This window comes from Carex rostrata, chromosome 17 (genome assembly GCF_964058835.1).
Source record: "Carex rostrata chromosome 17, lpCarRost1.2, whole genome shotgun sequence".
In the NCBI taxonomy this organism is placed as follows: Eukaryota; Viridiplantae; Streptophyta; class Magnoliopsida; order Poales; family Cyperaceae; genus Carex; species Carex rostrata.
The window spans coordinates 2,101,729-2,118,696 of NC_135934.1; the positions used below are offsets into that span (position 1 = coordinate 2,101,729).

At 34.2% G+C, this 16,968-nt stretch overlaps 4 protein-coding genes across 6 annotated transcripts; 2 read left to right on the top strand and 2 right to left on the bottom strand.

Moving 5' to 3' along the window:
• Positions 1 to 5,449: 5,449 nt before the first annotated feature.
• Positions 5,450 to 5,977, bottom strand: LOC144568197 (histone H4). The gene has a single exon (XM_078318470.1). It carries the CDS (start codon positions 5,931 to 5,933, stop codon positions 5,622 to 5,624), a length of 312 nt encoding a protein of 103 aa, XP_078174596.1. The 5' UTR covers positions 5,934 to 5,977; the 3' UTR covers positions 5,450 to 5,621.
• A 707-nt stretch (positions 5,978 to 6,684) lies between these two features.
• LOC144568199 (uncharacterized) lies at positions 6,685 to 10,030 on the top strand. Its single transcript, XM_078318471.1, has 7 exons — positions 6,685 to 7,002; positions 7,659 to 7,886; positions 8,393 to 8,454; positions 8,746 to 8,878; positions 9,002 to 9,074; positions 9,282 to 9,347; positions 9,709 to 10,030. The coding sequence occupies exons 1-7, from the start codon at positions 6,743 to 6,745 to the stop codon at positions 9,922 to 9,924; spliced, it is 1,038 nt and encodes a 345-aa protein (XP_078174597.1). The 5' UTR covers positions 6,685 to 6,742; the 3' UTR covers positions 9,925 to 10,030.
• A 2,506-nt stretch (positions 10,031 to 12,536) lies between these two features.
• Positions 12,537 to 14,298, top strand: LOC144568724 (uncharacterized). Of its 2 annotated transcripts, none has more exons than XM_078319093.1 (6): positions 12,537 to 12,827; positions 13,146 to 13,207; positions 13,348 to 13,483; positions 13,570 to 13,642; positions 13,727 to 13,792; positions 13,871 to 14,298. In XM_078319093.1, the coding sequence occupies exons 1-6, from the start codon at positions 12,619 to 12,621 to the stop codon at positions 14,084 to 14,086; spliced, it is 762 nt and encodes a 253-aa protein (XP_078175219.1). In that variant the 5' UTR covers positions 12,537 to 12,618; the 3' UTR covers positions 14,087 to 14,298. The 2 variants fall into 2 exon arrangements, with proteins under 2 accessions (XP_078175219.1, XP_078175220.1); XM_078319094.1 differs by having other exon boundaries at positions 13,576 to 13,642.
• Positions 14,299 to 14,633: 335 nt separating this feature from the next.
• On the bottom strand, positions 14,634 to 16,446 carry SWEET3 (Nodulin MtN3 family protein). Of its 2 annotated transcripts, XM_078319096.1 has the most exons (6): positions 16,231 to 16,446; positions 16,076 to 16,112; positions 15,729 to 15,951; positions 15,481 to 15,642; positions 15,212 to 15,331; positions 14,634 to 14,956 (listed from the first exon to the last, which is right to left on the bottom strand). In XM_078319096.1, the coding sequence occupies exons 1-6, from the start codon at positions 16,265 to 16,267 to the stop codon at positions 14,801 to 14,803; spliced, it is 735 nt and encodes a 244-aa protein (XP_078175222.1). In that variant the 5' UTR covers positions 16,268 to 16,446; the 3' UTR covers positions 14,634 to 14,800. The 2 variants fall into 2 exon arrangements, with proteins under 2 accessions (XP_078175222.1, XP_078175221.1); XM_078319095.1 differs by having other exon boundaries at positions 16,076 to 16,446.
• Between the last annotated feature and the right edge of the window lie 522 nt (positions 16,447 to 16,968).

Here is a 16,968-nt window from a genome sequence, read left to right on the forward strand (position 1 = left end):
ATCAAGGCTTAGATAAATGTTCATTGCACAAAATCAAAGAGACAAATGTGCATTAATTATGTAAAAATGTACATCCAACAAGAATCGATCATAGCTGCAATAAAAAAATTACAATTAACTCAAGATAATTCTCCTTCTTTTAAATATTATATATGTTGATATTCCCATTCATAAAGTCTAACATTTGTTGGTTCAAATTAATTGTGATATAATTAGGCTTCTATGGTACTATCAGTACCAGTTGAAAGGAATTCAAACCAAAAAATAAAATAAAAAAATAGAAGGAGAGGATTAGTACGGGAGATTTTTACCAGCAGCCAGAAAGGACAAGGGAAGATTGGCATAAATGTCAACAGAGAGAGCAAAAGATGCTATTGTGTGACGTCAACATGTGGTCAGACACGTGGTGGACACGTGATTGACAAGTGGTTTCCGGTCTGAAGTCACTATATTAAGTCAAGCCAAAAGGACAAAATCACATAGAATGAATGATAGGTTGGTTCAATGGATCATACCAACATTAACAATATCTCTATAAATGGAGCCCATGTCAATGATAGTTTCAATGATTTGGGAATCACTACAAGGAGAATGATACGTATATTTGAGAAATAAAATCATTTTTATTCGAATATAAATATATAAAGTGGAGGGATTCAAATATGATGACACATCTTAATATTATATTTTTATAAGTTATTTGTGTAATTTTAAAATCTAAATAGATGATTCAAACTGTTCAACATGATCTCCATATTAAAATGTGCTTGGAGATCAAATTTTATATTTTTTTTGAATTTTTTTAGTATTTATTAAGGTGTGTATAAAATTGTTGTTTTCAGACAATTTTGAACTATTGAAAAATAATAATTTAAAAAAAATTCTAAATAAATAGTACTAAATTTCCAAAATATATAAAATTTGGTCTCCAAGTGTATTTTAATATGGGCATCACGTTGAACGGTTCGGATCGACTATTTGAATTTTAAAATCACAAAAATAACTTATAAAAATATGGTGTCAAGATGTGTCATCATAAAATGGTGTAATTGGATCCCTCATATATAAAGAGTTAAATTTCGAGTAGAACTAGGGTGTTCCTAAGTTCACCAAGTCACTTTGTGAACTCAATTCTAAAACCTATCAGATTGGTTTCATATAACAAATCTAAACCGTTGAAATTCTTCTACTTTACGAGTGATGGTTTTATATGCAAAATTTAAAATTAATTTTGTATAGAGTCAAGTGGTCAAAAGACGTTCAAAAATTGAATGCATTAAAATTAATTTATAAACCCTCTAATTTTGACCACTTGACTTTATACTAAATTAATTCGAAACTTTAAAATTTTCACATGTAGACACATCACTTATAAGGTAGAAGGATTTCAACGGTTTGGATTTGTTGTTTAAAACCAATTTGATAGGTTTTAGAGTTAAATTCACCAAGAGGCAGGCTTGGTAAACTTAGGAACACCCTAGTTCTACTCTTAAATTTCAAATCATTTTTCAAAACAGAGAAGAATTTTAAATTTTAATAGAAATCACAACATATGCAGGAATTATGCATGCAAGGTTCTTAATTGTAAAATTAGATACACTATGAGTGGTTAAAATACTCCAAGTTTTATTTTGTGGGCATATTGATAAGAAGACTTATTTCAATTAGGTGCTAAGAACAAAGAGGCGGAGCCAAAAAATTTAATATAGTGAGACATAATTTTATAATTATTTTAATATTAAGTATACATTTGTAAAAAGAAATTCTCAAAAGCATAGAAATGAAAGTATATTTTGGGGAACAATTTTGGAATGAGTTATATATAATTTATAATTTTTGAATCTTAAGTATATATTTACAACTTATTTTGTGAAAAGCATAGAATTGCATATGTTTGAAAAATAAATTTGAGTTGCTGAGGCAAGTGCCACAACCAGATTCCATGTGGCTCTGTCCCTGTAATAACATTACAAAAAAATTCTGTTCCACTTCTAAAAAATGAAAAACTAAAACATTTTATGTTGTTCTAATTAATGTTAGTCTTCCTTGTCACATTATGAAAATGTCAAAAATAATGAAAACAACTCAGAACACAAAACTCTCAAAACTCTCCCTTCCCTCCCTATTTTATTCTTTGTCACAATTTTTTTTTAATATTACACGGCTGTTCTCTCCTCCTATTTATCAACCCTAGAGAATTTGTTTTTAATATTTTATGCAAGCTTGTTCTGCATTTCTTTCATGAAGTCTTCTATGTAGTAGAATGAAATGAAATAAATAAAGAACAGAAAGATTATAAAATAATTTTGTCCTGCATTTTTTTAGAGATAGAACGTGTAGTTTTTTTTTTTTTTTTTGGTTTTTGGAACATTCTTAGAGCATCTACATCCCTCAAACTCTTTGAGTTTCTAATCTGATGTGGCAGTTTCTAAACCAGTTTCAGGGATGCAGATGGGTTTCTTATTTAGCAACTTTGCTCCAAAGTTTATTAATAAGAAACCGTTTATAAACTCTGACGTGGCCAAATAATTCGCTGAAATTCTTTTCTCTTGTAATTTATTTGCTGATGTGGCAATTAAGAAACTCTAATTTTGAGTTTCAGGGATGTGAGGGTTTATAAACTTTCAGAGATAAAGTTTCTAAAAATTAGTTAACAGTTATTTAGAAACTCCAAGAGTTTCAGGGATGTAGATGCTCTTACAACCTCATCCACCTTACCGGTTTAATAAACAGTGTTTATTCACAAAATAGGCTCTAATTATCCTGATAAATATGATGGTAAAGTACCTTCACTTTTAAAGTTTTTCTTATGATACAAATTTTTTGAATTCAATAATAAAGCAAATTAGTAGATCTATATCATTTTGTAGGTGTGTTTAAAAATTATAGTGCTCCATTTTCTTCAATAAAGATGATTTCTTTGATGTATATTTTGTGCTCTTAATTAGCATCCATTAAAATACCAAGGAATTAATATACATGCACAATCATTGTCATGTGTTTGGCTGAGAATATAAACGAGATCTCTTCCAAGGAAAAAACATGTGAGAAACCAGGATCCAATCATTCAAGGCAAATTAGTTAGTCTGAAGTATAATATAATATTAGAAAGATGGCTCAAAATAAAATATATAGACTCTGCTCAAGCCAGACGATTTATAGGAAACCTCTGAATAGTTTCATGGTTCAAATGTATTCTGATTTTGTGCTTTAATATGTTTTACATTTTTTTATCTCCGTTTTCAAAGTACGAATAGTTGATTCGAACTGCTCAGTGTGATTTTCATACTGAAATATGTGTTTGGAGACCAAATTTTATACTTTTTAGAATTTTTTTACTATCTTTTTAGATAGGCACAAAATACTATTTTAAGGAGATTCTGGACCCTCCGAAAAAGTGATATTGTACATATCTAAAAAAATAGCAAAAAAAAATTCTAAAAAATATAAAATTTGATCTCCAAAAATATTTTATTATGAAGATCATATTGAGTGGTTTGAATCGACTATTTATACTTTAAAAACAGAGATAAAAGATATAGAGCACATTAGAGCACAAAATCACAGTGCATTTAAACCCTCCTCTTGTTTTTCGACTTTGATGATTATTTAATCTTATTGCAAAAATCTAATCTATGATGTATCATTCTTGGATTTGAAATTTTTGTCGGCATTGATTTGGAGACCTTATGTTCTTTTGTGTGTTAACATAAGTTTGAGCACTAATTAAATATATATTTGTGTGTGAAACCTCCAAAAGTCGGCGACTCCTGCCAACCAACTACAATTATTACTTGGTATGGACCCACTTGTACGATTAAGCGAGTCATTTTTTTTTTTCAATATTTACCTAGTTGGCTAGCTTATCCATTTTTGTCAAAGTCTAATGATATACCTTATTAGAAGGATTGCAATGTCAAATCAAAGAATTTATTTTTTATAAATCATAATTAGAAAAAAAAAAAAAAAAACTTTTACCAAACCAACATGATTACTTTTTTTTTGTTTTACAAAAACTACAAGGACTGAAATGTTATTTCGGTTCCGAATTTTTTTTTTAGGGACCGAAATAGCAATTCAGTTCCAGGTATTTTTATAATTTTTCAATGTATTTTTTTTCTCGAAATTTGTGAAAACGGCTGGGTCCCCAAAAAAATAAAATTTGGGACTGAAATGATATTTCGGTCCTTATATCTTTTGTAAAAAAAAAAAAAGATAATCATGTTAGTTTGATAAAAATATTTTTTTCTAATTATGGTTTATAAAATAAAATCCATCTCTCTTATTCTTTTCTAAAACAGGCCCATAGCCATAGGCCCAATTTTTTGGGCATTTTAATTTTCTAGTTTACAATATTGCTTTGATTGTTCTAACAGAATGCAGAACAGATGGAAAGCTGAGCGTGTTTGATGGATATCAGATTCAAATTGATCTGATGCCTGTTAGGAACTTTACGATTAACTTAATGATTTGTGCGTGCCACTTTAATATCCATGCAGATTAAGCATGCACGAATCTTTAAAGCAATGTGATTCCAAGCTAATCAAATCTTTATAATATTATTATTGAGAACTTAAATTAATCTGTCTCTGGAAGCAAATTGAAAAAGACACTTGAATAGATTTAACAGCTTCGATCTGGTAAACTAATTTATTTTAGTTGTATCATTTTTAAAAGTTAAAAATGGCTTCTAGTGGGTTATGATTGAAATTTATATTGGACAGAAGGCCCAACTTTATTTGGGCCATAGATAGAAATGAGCTTAGTGTTGTTGCAGTTGTGGTACTGGTACCAAACTACCAATTATTGCCTTGCCAGTTTACTTTGCTTTTTTCAATTTCTCTACACTTAATTAAATTTTGACTTTTTTAAATAACGAATTCGCACCAACTTAAAATTTGAGATTTTACAATTACATGACGAATTCAGATCATTTAATTTGTATTGGTGCAAATATTAAAAAAGATCAAATTGGCACAAATATTAAGAACGCTCCGTCATTGCAGGATTTCTGTTATTTCAAATTCAATTTTTTTATTTTTTGGAATGAATAAATTTCAATAATGCACAAATCTCAAAACAAATAAGTTAGATTTGGAATAACAGAATCCTACAATTCCTTTGAATCGCAACAGATTTAATTCAAATTGTAATTTTGATAATACTCAATAAAAATAAATTGACAAAAATGAACTGCTGATTATGACTTCTATTTCTATATATCACACACGACATTCATAATACCTTCTAAAACAAAATAAAAGGAATAGATGCATCAATTTAGTGTATCAAAGCCATTGCTAAAATCCTACAAATTGCACTAATTAACACCAAGAATTAGTGCACTGCTTCCCCAATTGCTAATTTTTAATTGCTGTTTTTCAATCAGATTAACATAAATATTAGTCAAAACAACCATTAATTAGATATGAACAACAAGAAAGAAAGAAAACAAAAACCAGAATCAAAGATATTTCATTTGAATCCAAAACACAAAGAAGATATCACGCAAAACCCAAACATCTATTCAGACAAAATAATCCTAGTTAAGCTAAACTACGACACCCACCTATCTCTATAAACACACATACCACCAAGTTTCACAAACCCTAACCCTAGATCTAACCACCAAATCCATAGAGGGTCCTCCCCTGGCGTTTTAGAGCATACACAACATCCATGGCTGTCACAGTCTTCCTCCTGGCATGCTCAGTGTAGGTCACAGCATCACGGATCACGTTCTCCAAGAAGATCTTGAGCACGCCACGTGTCTCTTCGTAGATCAACCCACTGATGCGCTTGACGCCACCACGACGCGCCAATCGCCTGATCGCTGGCTTGGTGATACCCTGGATGTTGTCTCTCAGCACCTTCCTGTGTCGCTTAGCACCGCCTTTGCCCAAACCCTTGCCTCCCTTTCCACGGCCTGACATTGTTGGTATTATTTGAAATTTCAAATTTCGAATGGGGATTGTAATGGGATGAGAAGAGGGAGAGGTTTCTAAATCTTATAAGAGATGAGAAGAGAGCTTGAGTCGTTGGATTTAGAGTCGATCCGTGGGAAGGTTGTGGCGTTAGTTTTGAACCGTTGGATTGGAAGAAGTGGAATGTGATTGGTCGTAAAGAGCGAGTGCGGATTGAGGTTTCTATGAAGACCAAAATACGAGCGTGAATTGAATAATTAAAAACCTACATTCGGACCCAACCTATGAACAGTGAGACTAGCATATATTTTGCTCATTAAATTGATTTTAAACAACGAATTAAAATTGTTACAAGTATAGACGAAATTTGTATGAAAAATTCGGCTCCAGAAACAAAAGCTTTGAAATTATCATCCTACAAGTATAAATTTTTAATCTGCACGACTGCACAAGGTTCGAAATATATGCTATGATCAAAATATTTTACGGTGCACTTTAAATAATATTAACTGTTTGTAAAATATTATGAAGTTAGACTTTGAAAAGAATTTTTTTGACAATTTTGAAATTTCCACAAAAGTCCAGATTTTAGAAGTCGGTCATAAGTTTATCAGGTTGGGCTTTCTGTATCTGATTTCTGTAACCAATGCTGTAGAGCCCATTCCCGTGGCCCAAGCCCACTAACGACCTAAGAAGCCTTTTTGTGACCTTCTAAAAGAATTTGGACTTGGAGCAATAAACCAAAACCTCTCTTTCCTAGATCTACATTCCCACAAGATCCGAAATGGCGGTGCATAGACCGACAAGGCTCCAACAGAATGCACCGCGGTTGGGTCGATGAGCGCAGTTCCTGCGATAGTAGGAGATATACATTCACTCAACCTGATCCACTCTTTTCCAGTGCTATGGCTCCCGATCCGCCACCGTCTAAGCGCCGTCGGAGCGATGACCCCGAGGCGGCAACCACCGCCGAGGGTTATTACCCTCCGACGAGGGAGTGGCCTGTGGTGATCTTTTCTCAAGGGGGAAGTACTGGTAGTGATGGTGGTGCAGCCTCGACCACTGGATCTGTTGCCAGGTTAGAATCTTTTTAGTTCTGATTTTGAGAAAGTAGGTTGTTTAGGTTGATTATATCGTTTCACAAGATAGCTTGCTCTGGCATGTGTGTGTGATTTTATGGGGTTTTTTTTTTAATTTAAATTAGGGTTTGAATACTCTTTTTGTTAAGCGATAATTGACGCCGATTGTAGCTTCAATTTGATTTCGTGTTACTGGATTTGAGTTGAAATTTACAGTCAGAGACATTTATACAACTGTATTTTTCAGATAGCCTACGGGCAGTGATCAAAAAAAAAAAACTGTATTTTCAGATTGGTTAAATATACTAATGTAAGGTGATTATCTGAATAATGCTGGAGCTGGCGGAGGATGCTTGGATGGGTATTTTGTTCTTTTTTCTGAATGATATTATGAAGGACTAAAACAATATATTCTTACTTGAGTGTTATAATTTATTTAAAAATATATGGCTCCTTTTTGTACATTTAGTTAAATGGTGTGGTTTTGGTGTAGTTTTGATTTTAAGTACTATTAAGTTGCAATGCAGCAATCAAACAACAAAAGAAATGAATATAACACAAAGCAAGCTACATTGTTGTTGTGAGTTTGCTGTTTAAATGGAAACAGTACTTTGTTGTTCACTCACTGATTGAATGCTTTTTGAGACCTGTTCAGTCTGCAAGTGAGCAATGCAGCCGAACAATTACAAGGGCTTGGAACAAGACCACTTGATGTCAGGCCTATACGGGAGTTGCGGGGCCCTGCATTTCTGTCCTCGAGCTGGCCTGGGATGCAAGACCGTGAGACGGAATTCAAGGGTGCTTCTCATAACACAAAAGAGTCTCCTTTAGTTGTGTTTGCACATGGAGGTGGGGCCCCCTCCACCTCACGATGGATGATAAAGTAACTGCCTTTTTCTTCGTCTGACTTATTGTTTTCATTTTCTCTTTAGCTAATTAATGAAATGTGACATGGAAGTGTAGAGCAATCAAGAGCAACTCGTGTATATAAGCATCTCCAACAATGTAATGGAGATTTAAGAGATTTGTATTTGGTAAGTTTAGAACGATTTAATGAGGAAAGCCAATCTGAAAAATGCTGTCAGGTGCCAAGAAATTATAATCCTGCTCCTCCAGACGATATGCATGTATAGATAACACCTTTTCGGCTCTTCTGACTTTTAGTTGTTTAAAATGCCTTTTCAGTTTAAATGTTTCTTAAATGGATGATTAAGTCTTAATTAGCATTAATTTACACAAATTTCAGCATAGTAAAAAGTTATAAGACTACATGTCGATATGCTACTCTTTCAAATATATGTATATCATAGTTTGTTGTTAGTGTCGAGATGAAAAAGGAACATTAGAATTAAATCTCTAAATACTGCATTATTGCCCAAATTTTTGCAGATGGAAAGAGTTAATAGGAGAAGCACTAAATGCCACTGAAGTAGTTACTTTTGACTATCCTTGTAAGTCAACTCTTTGTCAAATGCGCAAGAGAACTATTGTCATTGTGCTCAGGAAGGATTATTGGTACTATCTTTGTGAGCATTGGTATATATACTAGCTCAACGTATCAGTCCTATACCTCTTGTTACTGCAGGCCCAATTTGGGTAGAAGCACAAGAAATTAGCAATAATTAAAACTTTCCAGACAGTGGATAGATTAATCCTTGCCTTTACCTTCTCTTACCTGCAGTAATATATTAGCTACATACTTTAATTGATGGGAGCCCTAAAATTAAAAAAATGCTTGGTAGATATTTTGGCAAAACGAAAAGCCCCTCCCAAGGCAGAGAAACTTGTGGACCATCACTTGAAAATTGTGAAGGATGCTTTGGCAAAACATCCCGGTCATCCCCTTGTTCTAATGGGGAAGTCTTTGGGCTCAAGGTAACTTTCTTAAATTGTTTGTGTAAATCAGGTTTTTGTGTTTTTTACTTTTTTTATCTTTTATTAGCTATGAGTTGTTTTTGTTTTCTTTTTTCATACTGTTAATATATATTTTTTTTCCAGAGTTAGCTGTATGATAGCTGGGGCAGATGGTATTAATGTTGCATCAATTGTGTGCTTGGGTTATCCACTAAAGGTACTTCCAATTAGTGCCTATTTTATGTTCTAGTGAATCCATTACCTTTTTTTTGCTTTCTTTCTTTTTTTTGTCTTTTAACACTCGTATGTTTTGGGCTTGTAAAATTTATATTTATGTCAACAAGTCCCCATGCTTGTCTTGTAGTTAAATGGAAAAAAGTGATTTTTAAAATGAAGTTTCATTGCTGTCTGATTCTTTTCACAGGGTATGAATGGAGTCTTAAGGGATGAGGCTCTGTTGAAGCTACAAGCCCCAACATTGTTGGTACAGGTAATCTACAATTGATGCTTGCAGTTCCTGATACAGAATCCAAACATCCATGACTTTAAACCCTAATTGGGCATGGAACAATCCCCACCTTGAAAAGAAAATGAACTTTGGTAGAACTTCACTGTTAGTTGTACCAGTGTTGTAAAAAACGTCCATATAGGCCGATTAATCGTTGGCAGTGACCAAACTGTCACGGGTTTTCCCGACTAATCGACTGATTGTTCTCGATTAATTGCTTGGCGGTACCCTGTTCGTCTGACTAGTGCATACCAGTGCATACCGTTATTTACAACACTGAGTTGTACCACTGCCAGTTATGCTCTTGTTACATTAAGCCATTAACCTAACACATATTGTGTAGGGAAGTAATGACTGCCAGTGTCCACTGGATAAGCTGGAATTCACGCGCCGTCAAATGAACTGTAAAAATGAGGTGTACATCATTGATGGTGGGGACCACTCGTTTCAGATAGGAAAGAAGTCCCAGGAAGCTTCTGGAATGACCCAGGACCAGGCTGAGAAAGCTGCTGTTCATGCCATTGCACAGTTCGTGCTCAGATCAATTAGAGGGAGTTAAAGCACACTTTTTGTGATATTTGTTCTTGTTGGGTGGGGGGGAGGCGTTGTGTTAGTCATCACGTATTAAACCGTGTAGAATATAGTCGACTAGGTTTGAAATTTAAGCGAGCGAGCTAATGTTGGTTCTCTGTGTATCAAACTGGTGATTTAAGCTTGATAAATTAATTCAAAGAAAAGGCATAAGGCTTTTATTATCTAGAGATACATCCAATAAAAAACAAAACAGCTTGGGCCGGTCGAATAATGTTATAATCAATATATATATATAGAGTTAGGCTGGGGTGCTATGGATAGCATAGTGGCCTCTATGCTACGGCTCAATATTCGAGTTTTCAAAATCCAAACGGTCGATCCGAACCGTTCATCTTATTCTCCATATTAATATCTGCTTGGAGACCAAATTTTATAATTTTCTGAATTTTTTTACTATTTATTAAGCCACTTTGAAAATCGCTAATCCAACGGTTTTACTGTTTTGTGCAGCCACCGTTGGATCAACAATTTTGTAAAATACTTAATAAATAGTAAACAAAATCAGAAAAATGTAAAATTTGGTCTCCAAGCAGATATTAATATGGAGAATAAGATGAACGGTTCGGATCGACCGTTTGGATTTTGAAAACTCGAATATTAAGCCGTAGCATAGAGGCCACTATGCTATCCATAGCACTCCAGCCTAACTCTATATATATATATATATATATAATATTTTTGATGAAAACCCGTAGGTGTTGTTATCAATCTATTACTCAAAAGAGAGTTGGTACTTGGTATGGTACCAGTCGAATAATCACATGCTTTTCCCATAATGATAATTAAAAACTGGTATTATATTTGGAACCAAATGATCCAAGCCATGGCTGACACGGAATTGGGCAAACTTACCTCCTGTATGGTCTAATAATTCTTGATACAGCAGCTAATATATCTGCTGATTTTCATTTCTTTTCAGAGTCCATACTTAGTTCAACACAAGAGAACATAGAACTAGTCTTGGGTTTAATAACAAATGACAATACCTTTCGTATAAAATTCTTTATAAATATTGAAATTTAAAGGAAGAGACTCGACTTTCATTTTATTTTTTTAAATATGTTCGAATACACGCATAGCCCAAAACCTAAGAACTTAATTTTAGCTGATGTTTCGGCTTGAAACAAAATTCCCCACAGCCCCAAATCTAAATTTCATCTTACAAAAAAGATCCAAATGGCACATTTGCAATTCCATCATTGTCGAAAAACTAAGCACCTTCGTTTTGAATTTTATTCTCTTTTTTTTTATCATTCTTGTAAATTGTATCCCTCCTCTTCCGTTAATAAAATTTTAGGAGGTGATTGCCTATTTTTTAAAACAAAAAGTGAGGTTTGAATTTTCTTCTTTCATAAAAAAAATCTAAAAGAAAACGTTCCAATATCAAAAGTTGTCATATTTGTTTGCAAAACTATTTTAGATATTAAATCCAAAAGGCAACTTTAAATTATTGATGTTTTTAGCTAAAAATGTAAAAATAAAATAAAAAGTACAAACAAATAAAAATATTTGACTGTGAACACACTTGGGGCATCAGAAAAGCTAATGAAGCTGTTGACATCTATGATATCCATTAGACTCGGAAAATATTTTCTTCTTTCTTGTTACATACTTTTTGATTAAGATTTAACAATACATTCTTCCTAGAGTCATTATTCCAAATAACTTTCAAAGTTTAACTTTTTAATAAAGAAGATCACTAAATTTTGTTTGATATCATTTGTTCTCTAATGTTACCATTTTTTTTGACAAAACTTTTTTTTTTCTATAAATTAGGTCAAGTAACACAACTATTTAATACCCACAATGAATTCTTTCATCTGAATTTTGAACCTGCGGCCTCTTACACGGAGGATATTACCTTTGCAACTAAGATAAAAAAATGGTTTTATTTGTGAAAATAAAATTAAACCGAAGTTCATACAAGCGGAAAAGAAGACTGATGAAGTTAGCCGACGTCAAAATTTTGTTAATGGTGTGGATAATTATCTGATACAAGCGAGCAACAGTTTAATTAGTTGTTATTTAATTTCTTTTTTCACTAGTCTCGTAGTGTGGACATTGACATTCAACACTTTATTAGCTTTAGGAATTGTTTTCTATTTAGGGCAAGTTAAGAATATAGCTGCATGAAAAAAAAAAATTAACATTTAACAACTGATTTCTGGGTTTATTAGGTTTTTTTTTTTTTATGTTAGCTTTATTAGCTGCCATTGACACTCCTACGGCCCAAATAAATTTCTGGCAATTTTCAATTTTTTTTATTTATTTCAAAGTGAAATAAAAGAACAAATTCCCTTTGCCTATGTAGCGCTGGGCCGACGCGTGTCCTCGGAGCAAAATCCCAGAAAATTGGCGGGAAAGAGCGACAGCGGTATCCGTTCCCGCGCTAGTGCGGAAGGCCAAAAGCACAAATGACACACACTTATTAACCTGATTATCTGAATTCTCTTACTTGAGCATTTCTGCGTGGCGAGTCGGAGCAACAGAACTCATGTTTCCTGTGAATTCATGTTATGATGTCAGTTGATCAGCACACCGTGTAACATTTTAGCAACCGATCTAGAGTATTTTATTTTCGTAACCTTTTAGACAAACTTGTGATCAGTTGGCCTGGCCCCACAAGCAGACGGTCTGAGTATCCGCTTGATCTGATCCAATGGCTCCGAAGCCACCTCCGTCGAAGCGCCGCCGTAAGAGCGACTCCGGCGATGAGGCACCGCCTCCTCTTTCTACTCCTCCAGTGGATGAGAAAGGGAAAGAGAAAGAGAAAGAGAGAGAAAATACCAACGAGAAAGGGAACAAGGCGCCGCTTGTTGTTCTTGCTCATGGCGCCGGCGCTCCCTCCACCTCCGATTGGATGGTTAGGTAAGTTTGAGGTAGTATTCTTTTTGGTTCATTGATTGGCTTGTGGTTGGTTTAGTATATTTGCTTTGTCAGACTTTAGAAGTGAATCCAATTCGCTCAAAGACCAGCAATTCATGAAAGTACGAAGCGCAAGGTGCCTCTGTATAGGCTTAACTGATGTAGTGTTAGGTGATGACTAGGTCAAGGGTTACATTTAGCTAGTTTTTTTTTTTTTTGTGATGATGTAATTGAACTCTCCTTTTGTTAATGCAAATGAGCATATAATGTCTCTTTTAGAAAAAAAAAAAATTTCTAAAGCGCAAGGATTGAATTTGGCAGATGGAAGGAAATGATAGAGGAAGCATTAGAAGCTGTTGAAGTAGTTACTTTCGACTATCCATGTGAGTTGCACTTGCATTTAGTTTACTTAATTTACCATATGATAACTTTGATTTTGCCTACGTGCCTTTTCACCAAAAAAAAAAAAAAAACTTTGATTTCTTATCATAGGTTCATTGTTGTTATTAAATTTTCACGATAGATATATCTGGAGGAAAACGCAAAGCACCTCCAAAAGCAGAGAAATTAGTAGAGCACCATTTAAGCATTGTAAGAGATGTTATTGCCAAGCATCCAGGGCATCCTCTAGTTCTCATGGGGAAATCAATGGGCTCAAGGTAGTCAATTTCATTATTTTTATTGATATTATCTAGTTGCAATATATGTACCGTACAAGTTAATTTAGTAATTTACATATGGCCAGAGTTAGCTGCATGGTTGCTGGGTCAGATGAGATCAATGTCTCTGCTATTGTGTGCTTGGGCTATCCACTAAAGGTGCTGTCTATTATTCCTTTGTGCCCCTGTCAAATTCTAAAATGACTCCTTTGATTTTATATTCACCTTTGGACTATAATCTAGGGAATGAATGGGGCAATGCGGGATGAGACTCTAGTGCAGCTGAAGGTCCCAACATTGTTTGTACAGGTAATGGATTTAACTGAGATTTAATTCTTATAAAAAGCTCCCTAAAGGTTAACAAAAACACGCTACATATTTTCTAAGGGAAGCAAAGATGGATTGTGTCCACTGGATAAACTGGAAACCACACAAAAGAAAATGAACTGCAAGAATGAGCTGCATGTTATTGAAGGTGGGGACCACTCCTTCAAGATTGGCAAGAAGTTTCTGGAATCTTTGGGGATGACCCAAGACCAGGCCGAAAAGGCTGCAGTCAAGGCAATTGCTGATTTTGTGTTGAAATCAATCAAAGAAAGTTGATTGTATTTACTTTTCCTGAAAACAATCTATTCTATGCAGGTCCGTTGTATAGTTGAAGCATCCTTTATTTAACTTGTAGGATAGTTTTATTTTGTTTATGAAACTTGTTAATGAGTAATGTTGAATTTACCTATGTAATGATATTTCAGGGCAAGAGCCTAAATAGTTTGCCTATATTTTGAGTAGAGCTAATATTAGCATTTACTTTCCTATATCTTGTCTCATCAAAATTCTTGCTATATCTTGAGAACTTATGTAACAATGCAGTGATTGAGCATGTGAATTGAGTATATGAGTATAAATTTAATATGTTCATAGATTGCCTGTAAGATAGTCAGACCGTCGGACTACTTCATCTATTATTTTTCTTGGGTCATATTGGTAGAAGAATAAAGTGGATAGGGATAAAAGGATAGTTCTTTTTACCATGCGGTAAAGGGAGTAATCCCCTTATCCCTTCACTTTATCTCTCTACTGAACATAGCCTTGTGGAACCATCAAACGTGTTTCAATTTTCCAGTTGTCACAGCATAGGAAAATCAGAGTAAGTCAAAAGGCAGAGGATCCTCATCAAATTGGAACTTTGCATAAAACACCAAACTGCCTAGCCACAATAATAGTTTCCCATAGCAATGGTAATTCCCTAGGCTTACTGTTTCAGAGACACCTCTGTATAGTTCATCTCATGTCTCATTAAATACATGCACTCTAATGTTAAAGTCCAAGTTTTTGGTCTGTGACTTGGTGAGACTTTACACCATTTTTCTCCAAATCCATTTTGAGGGGCTCTTGTGACTTGGAGCCATTTCTATATATAAAATATAGCACCAATTGAAGGATACCCATTGGACTACCTATGAAATTAGGTGCCTGTACCAAAAAACAAAAAAACAAAAAAACTATTAGGTGCTGTCAGTTTTTGAGGAAACAAGGCTGGATTGGAGTCTGGGGCTTAGTTGTTTTTGCTTATATTGGACTTGTAATTGTCCTTTTATTGCTTTCGTGGATTTATTCTTCTTGTTTCATTATATATTGACATCCTGTACCAAAAAATGAGGTATCTTCCTGACCTAGATCCTGCTTTTTCCTAAGAAAGTGTAGTGTTATAGGTTGAGATTACAATACCGCAAGGAATATATCGTGTCCTAAGAGACCGTAAAACAACCAAAGAGTGCTAGCTGCAAAGGAGAAGAAGGATAAATAGAAAGGCATGTACTCCACACTTTTTGACCTTATTACTTGCCTCTGCAATTTGATAATAGAAAAAGTTAAATTATAGTATAATTCTTGGTGAAAAATATAAAGAGATCAAATTAATGGCTGATAAGGGTAGTTTTGTGATTGTACAAACTTTGACCCTTTGTATCCATTTGCAAGATGAAAGAAGAGCCTACCACAGCGACAAGTGGGGAACTATACATCGACATGGAGGCAACTAAGCCGATACTTCCCACAAGCACCTTGCGGTGGGGATGATCATGAAGAATGAATCTCGAGATGAGCGCTGTCAAGATAAATAGCACCACCACTGGTACCGCCATTAACAGTGTCATTTTCTGATACAGTTTTATTGTTAAGCTAACATATGTATAATTAGCACAAAAAACACAAAGAAAACCAAAGAAAATATGAGAGAGCTTACTTTCTGGTATGGTACTGCATACCATAAGTATATGATAATAAATGATATCTCGAGTAGAATTCCTACACCATTTATTGTGAATACTGGTACATTCTCCCATTGATTGCTTACGACTGGCAGCCCATACCAAGTATATAGAAGGCAGTTAAACAGAGCTATTACGTAAGGTATGCTAGAGAATTCCTCTGTATTCCCTTTCTTTATCACCCTTGTAAAAGTTAACCTAGATACAATCAAAGGTTTATATTAGGAGTTCACAGTAGAACATGTATTTATTCTTGAGTTGTTAGAAAAGTGTGGTTGACAATTTCTTTGGTAGAAGTTGGAAATTCTTAGTAGCTTCTTACATCGGTGCTGCATAGAGGAGTAATGAAGCAGCATTCCCTGCAATTATTAGAAAGTAAAAACAGATAATAAATTGCCAAGACATTTTTTTGCTAACAGGTACTTCATCGATCCTAACTATTGACTAGATACTTTTGTATTGAACTAAAAATAGTACCCATAATTCCCACTACAAAGCGTATTTTGTCACTCATTGTTTGGTCTCTTTTGAGCAAAGGGCTACTGCTTATTTTTTCAATGAAAGAAGAGCAAGAGCTGATTTTTTATATGGTCGCTCTGTGTTTAGCACTGAAGGGCTATTTATAGTCTTCTTTAAGAATATCCTTGGTGAATATAAATGTCAACATCTAAAATATCATGCTGTTTGCAAAGGTTTTACATTTTTATAGAATGTAAATAGGTGCACTTTTACTAAAGGCAGCATATTGTTTGCTCAAACAATGAACTTTCATGTAACATAAGGTATCGAAAAGGACCATTGGACTTGGATTTACAAAATATTTATATCCCAGAAGAAAAGAAGTTATTACCGAATGAACATCCGTTGCTAGACAAGGACACGTGTATATATCCAATTTTAAGTTAAATGTGTTGTAACTTTTATCTTTTGTCGGAATCTCTCAGATGAAAATATGCATCCATTGTTTATTTGGTTCTGATTTTGAGCAAGTAGTTGGATATTTGAACCGATATGGCCACCACGAGTAGTTGGGGTACCGCTATGGGTGGGTTATATAAAAATCTCACCAGTTTGCCTTGCATCACGTCTTTTTTATAAAAGCAGAGTATAGTATACCGATTCTTATAGTCAAACTGTACCTGGTTCAATGGTTACAAGCTATCAAATTCAAAAACCACGCATAGTTTTTGTGTCTAAATAACATTCATATCATGG

Coding starts and splice junctions, on each gene's coding strand:
- LOC144568197 (XM_078318470.1), bottom strand. CDS start 5,933: ATGTCAGGCCGTGGAAAGGGAGGCAAGGGTTTGGGCAAAGGCGGTGCT.
- LOC144568199 (XM_078318471.1), top strand. CDS start 6,743: ATGCACCGCGGTTGGGTCGATGAGCGCAGTTCCTGCGATAGTAGGAGA. Junction 7,887..8,392: donor ACCTCACGATGGATGATAAA/GTAACTGCCTTT, acceptor AAATTTTTGCAG/ATGGAAAGAGTTAATAGGAG. Junction 9,348..9,708: donor CCCCAACATTGTTGGTACAG/GTAATCTACAAT, acceptor CATATTGTGTAG/GGAAGTAATGACTGCCAGTG.
- LOC144568724 (XM_078319093.1), top strand. CDS start 12,619: ATGGCTCCGAAGCCACCTCCGTCGAAGCGCCGCCGTAAGAGCGACTCC. Junction 12,828..13,145: donor ACCTCCGATTGGATGGTTAG/GTAAGTTTGAGG, acceptor TGAATTTGGCAG/ATGGAAGGAAATGATAGAGG. Junction 13,793..13,870: donor TCCCAACATTGTTTGTACAG/GTAATGGATTTA, acceptor ATATTTTCTAAG/GGAAGCAAAGATGGATTGTG.
- SWEET3 (XM_078319095.1), bottom strand. CDS start 16,158: ATGTCTTGGCAATTTATTATCTGTTTTTACTTTCTAATAATTGCAGGG. Junction 15,952..16,075: donor CTCCTCTATGCAGCACCGAT/GTAAGAAGCTAC, acceptor GATTGTATCTAG/GTTAACTTTTACAAGGGTGA. Junction 15,332..15,480: donor GTTCCCCACTTGTCGCTGTG/GTAGGCTCTTCT, acceptor ATCAAATTGCAG/AGGCAAGTAATAAGGTCAAA.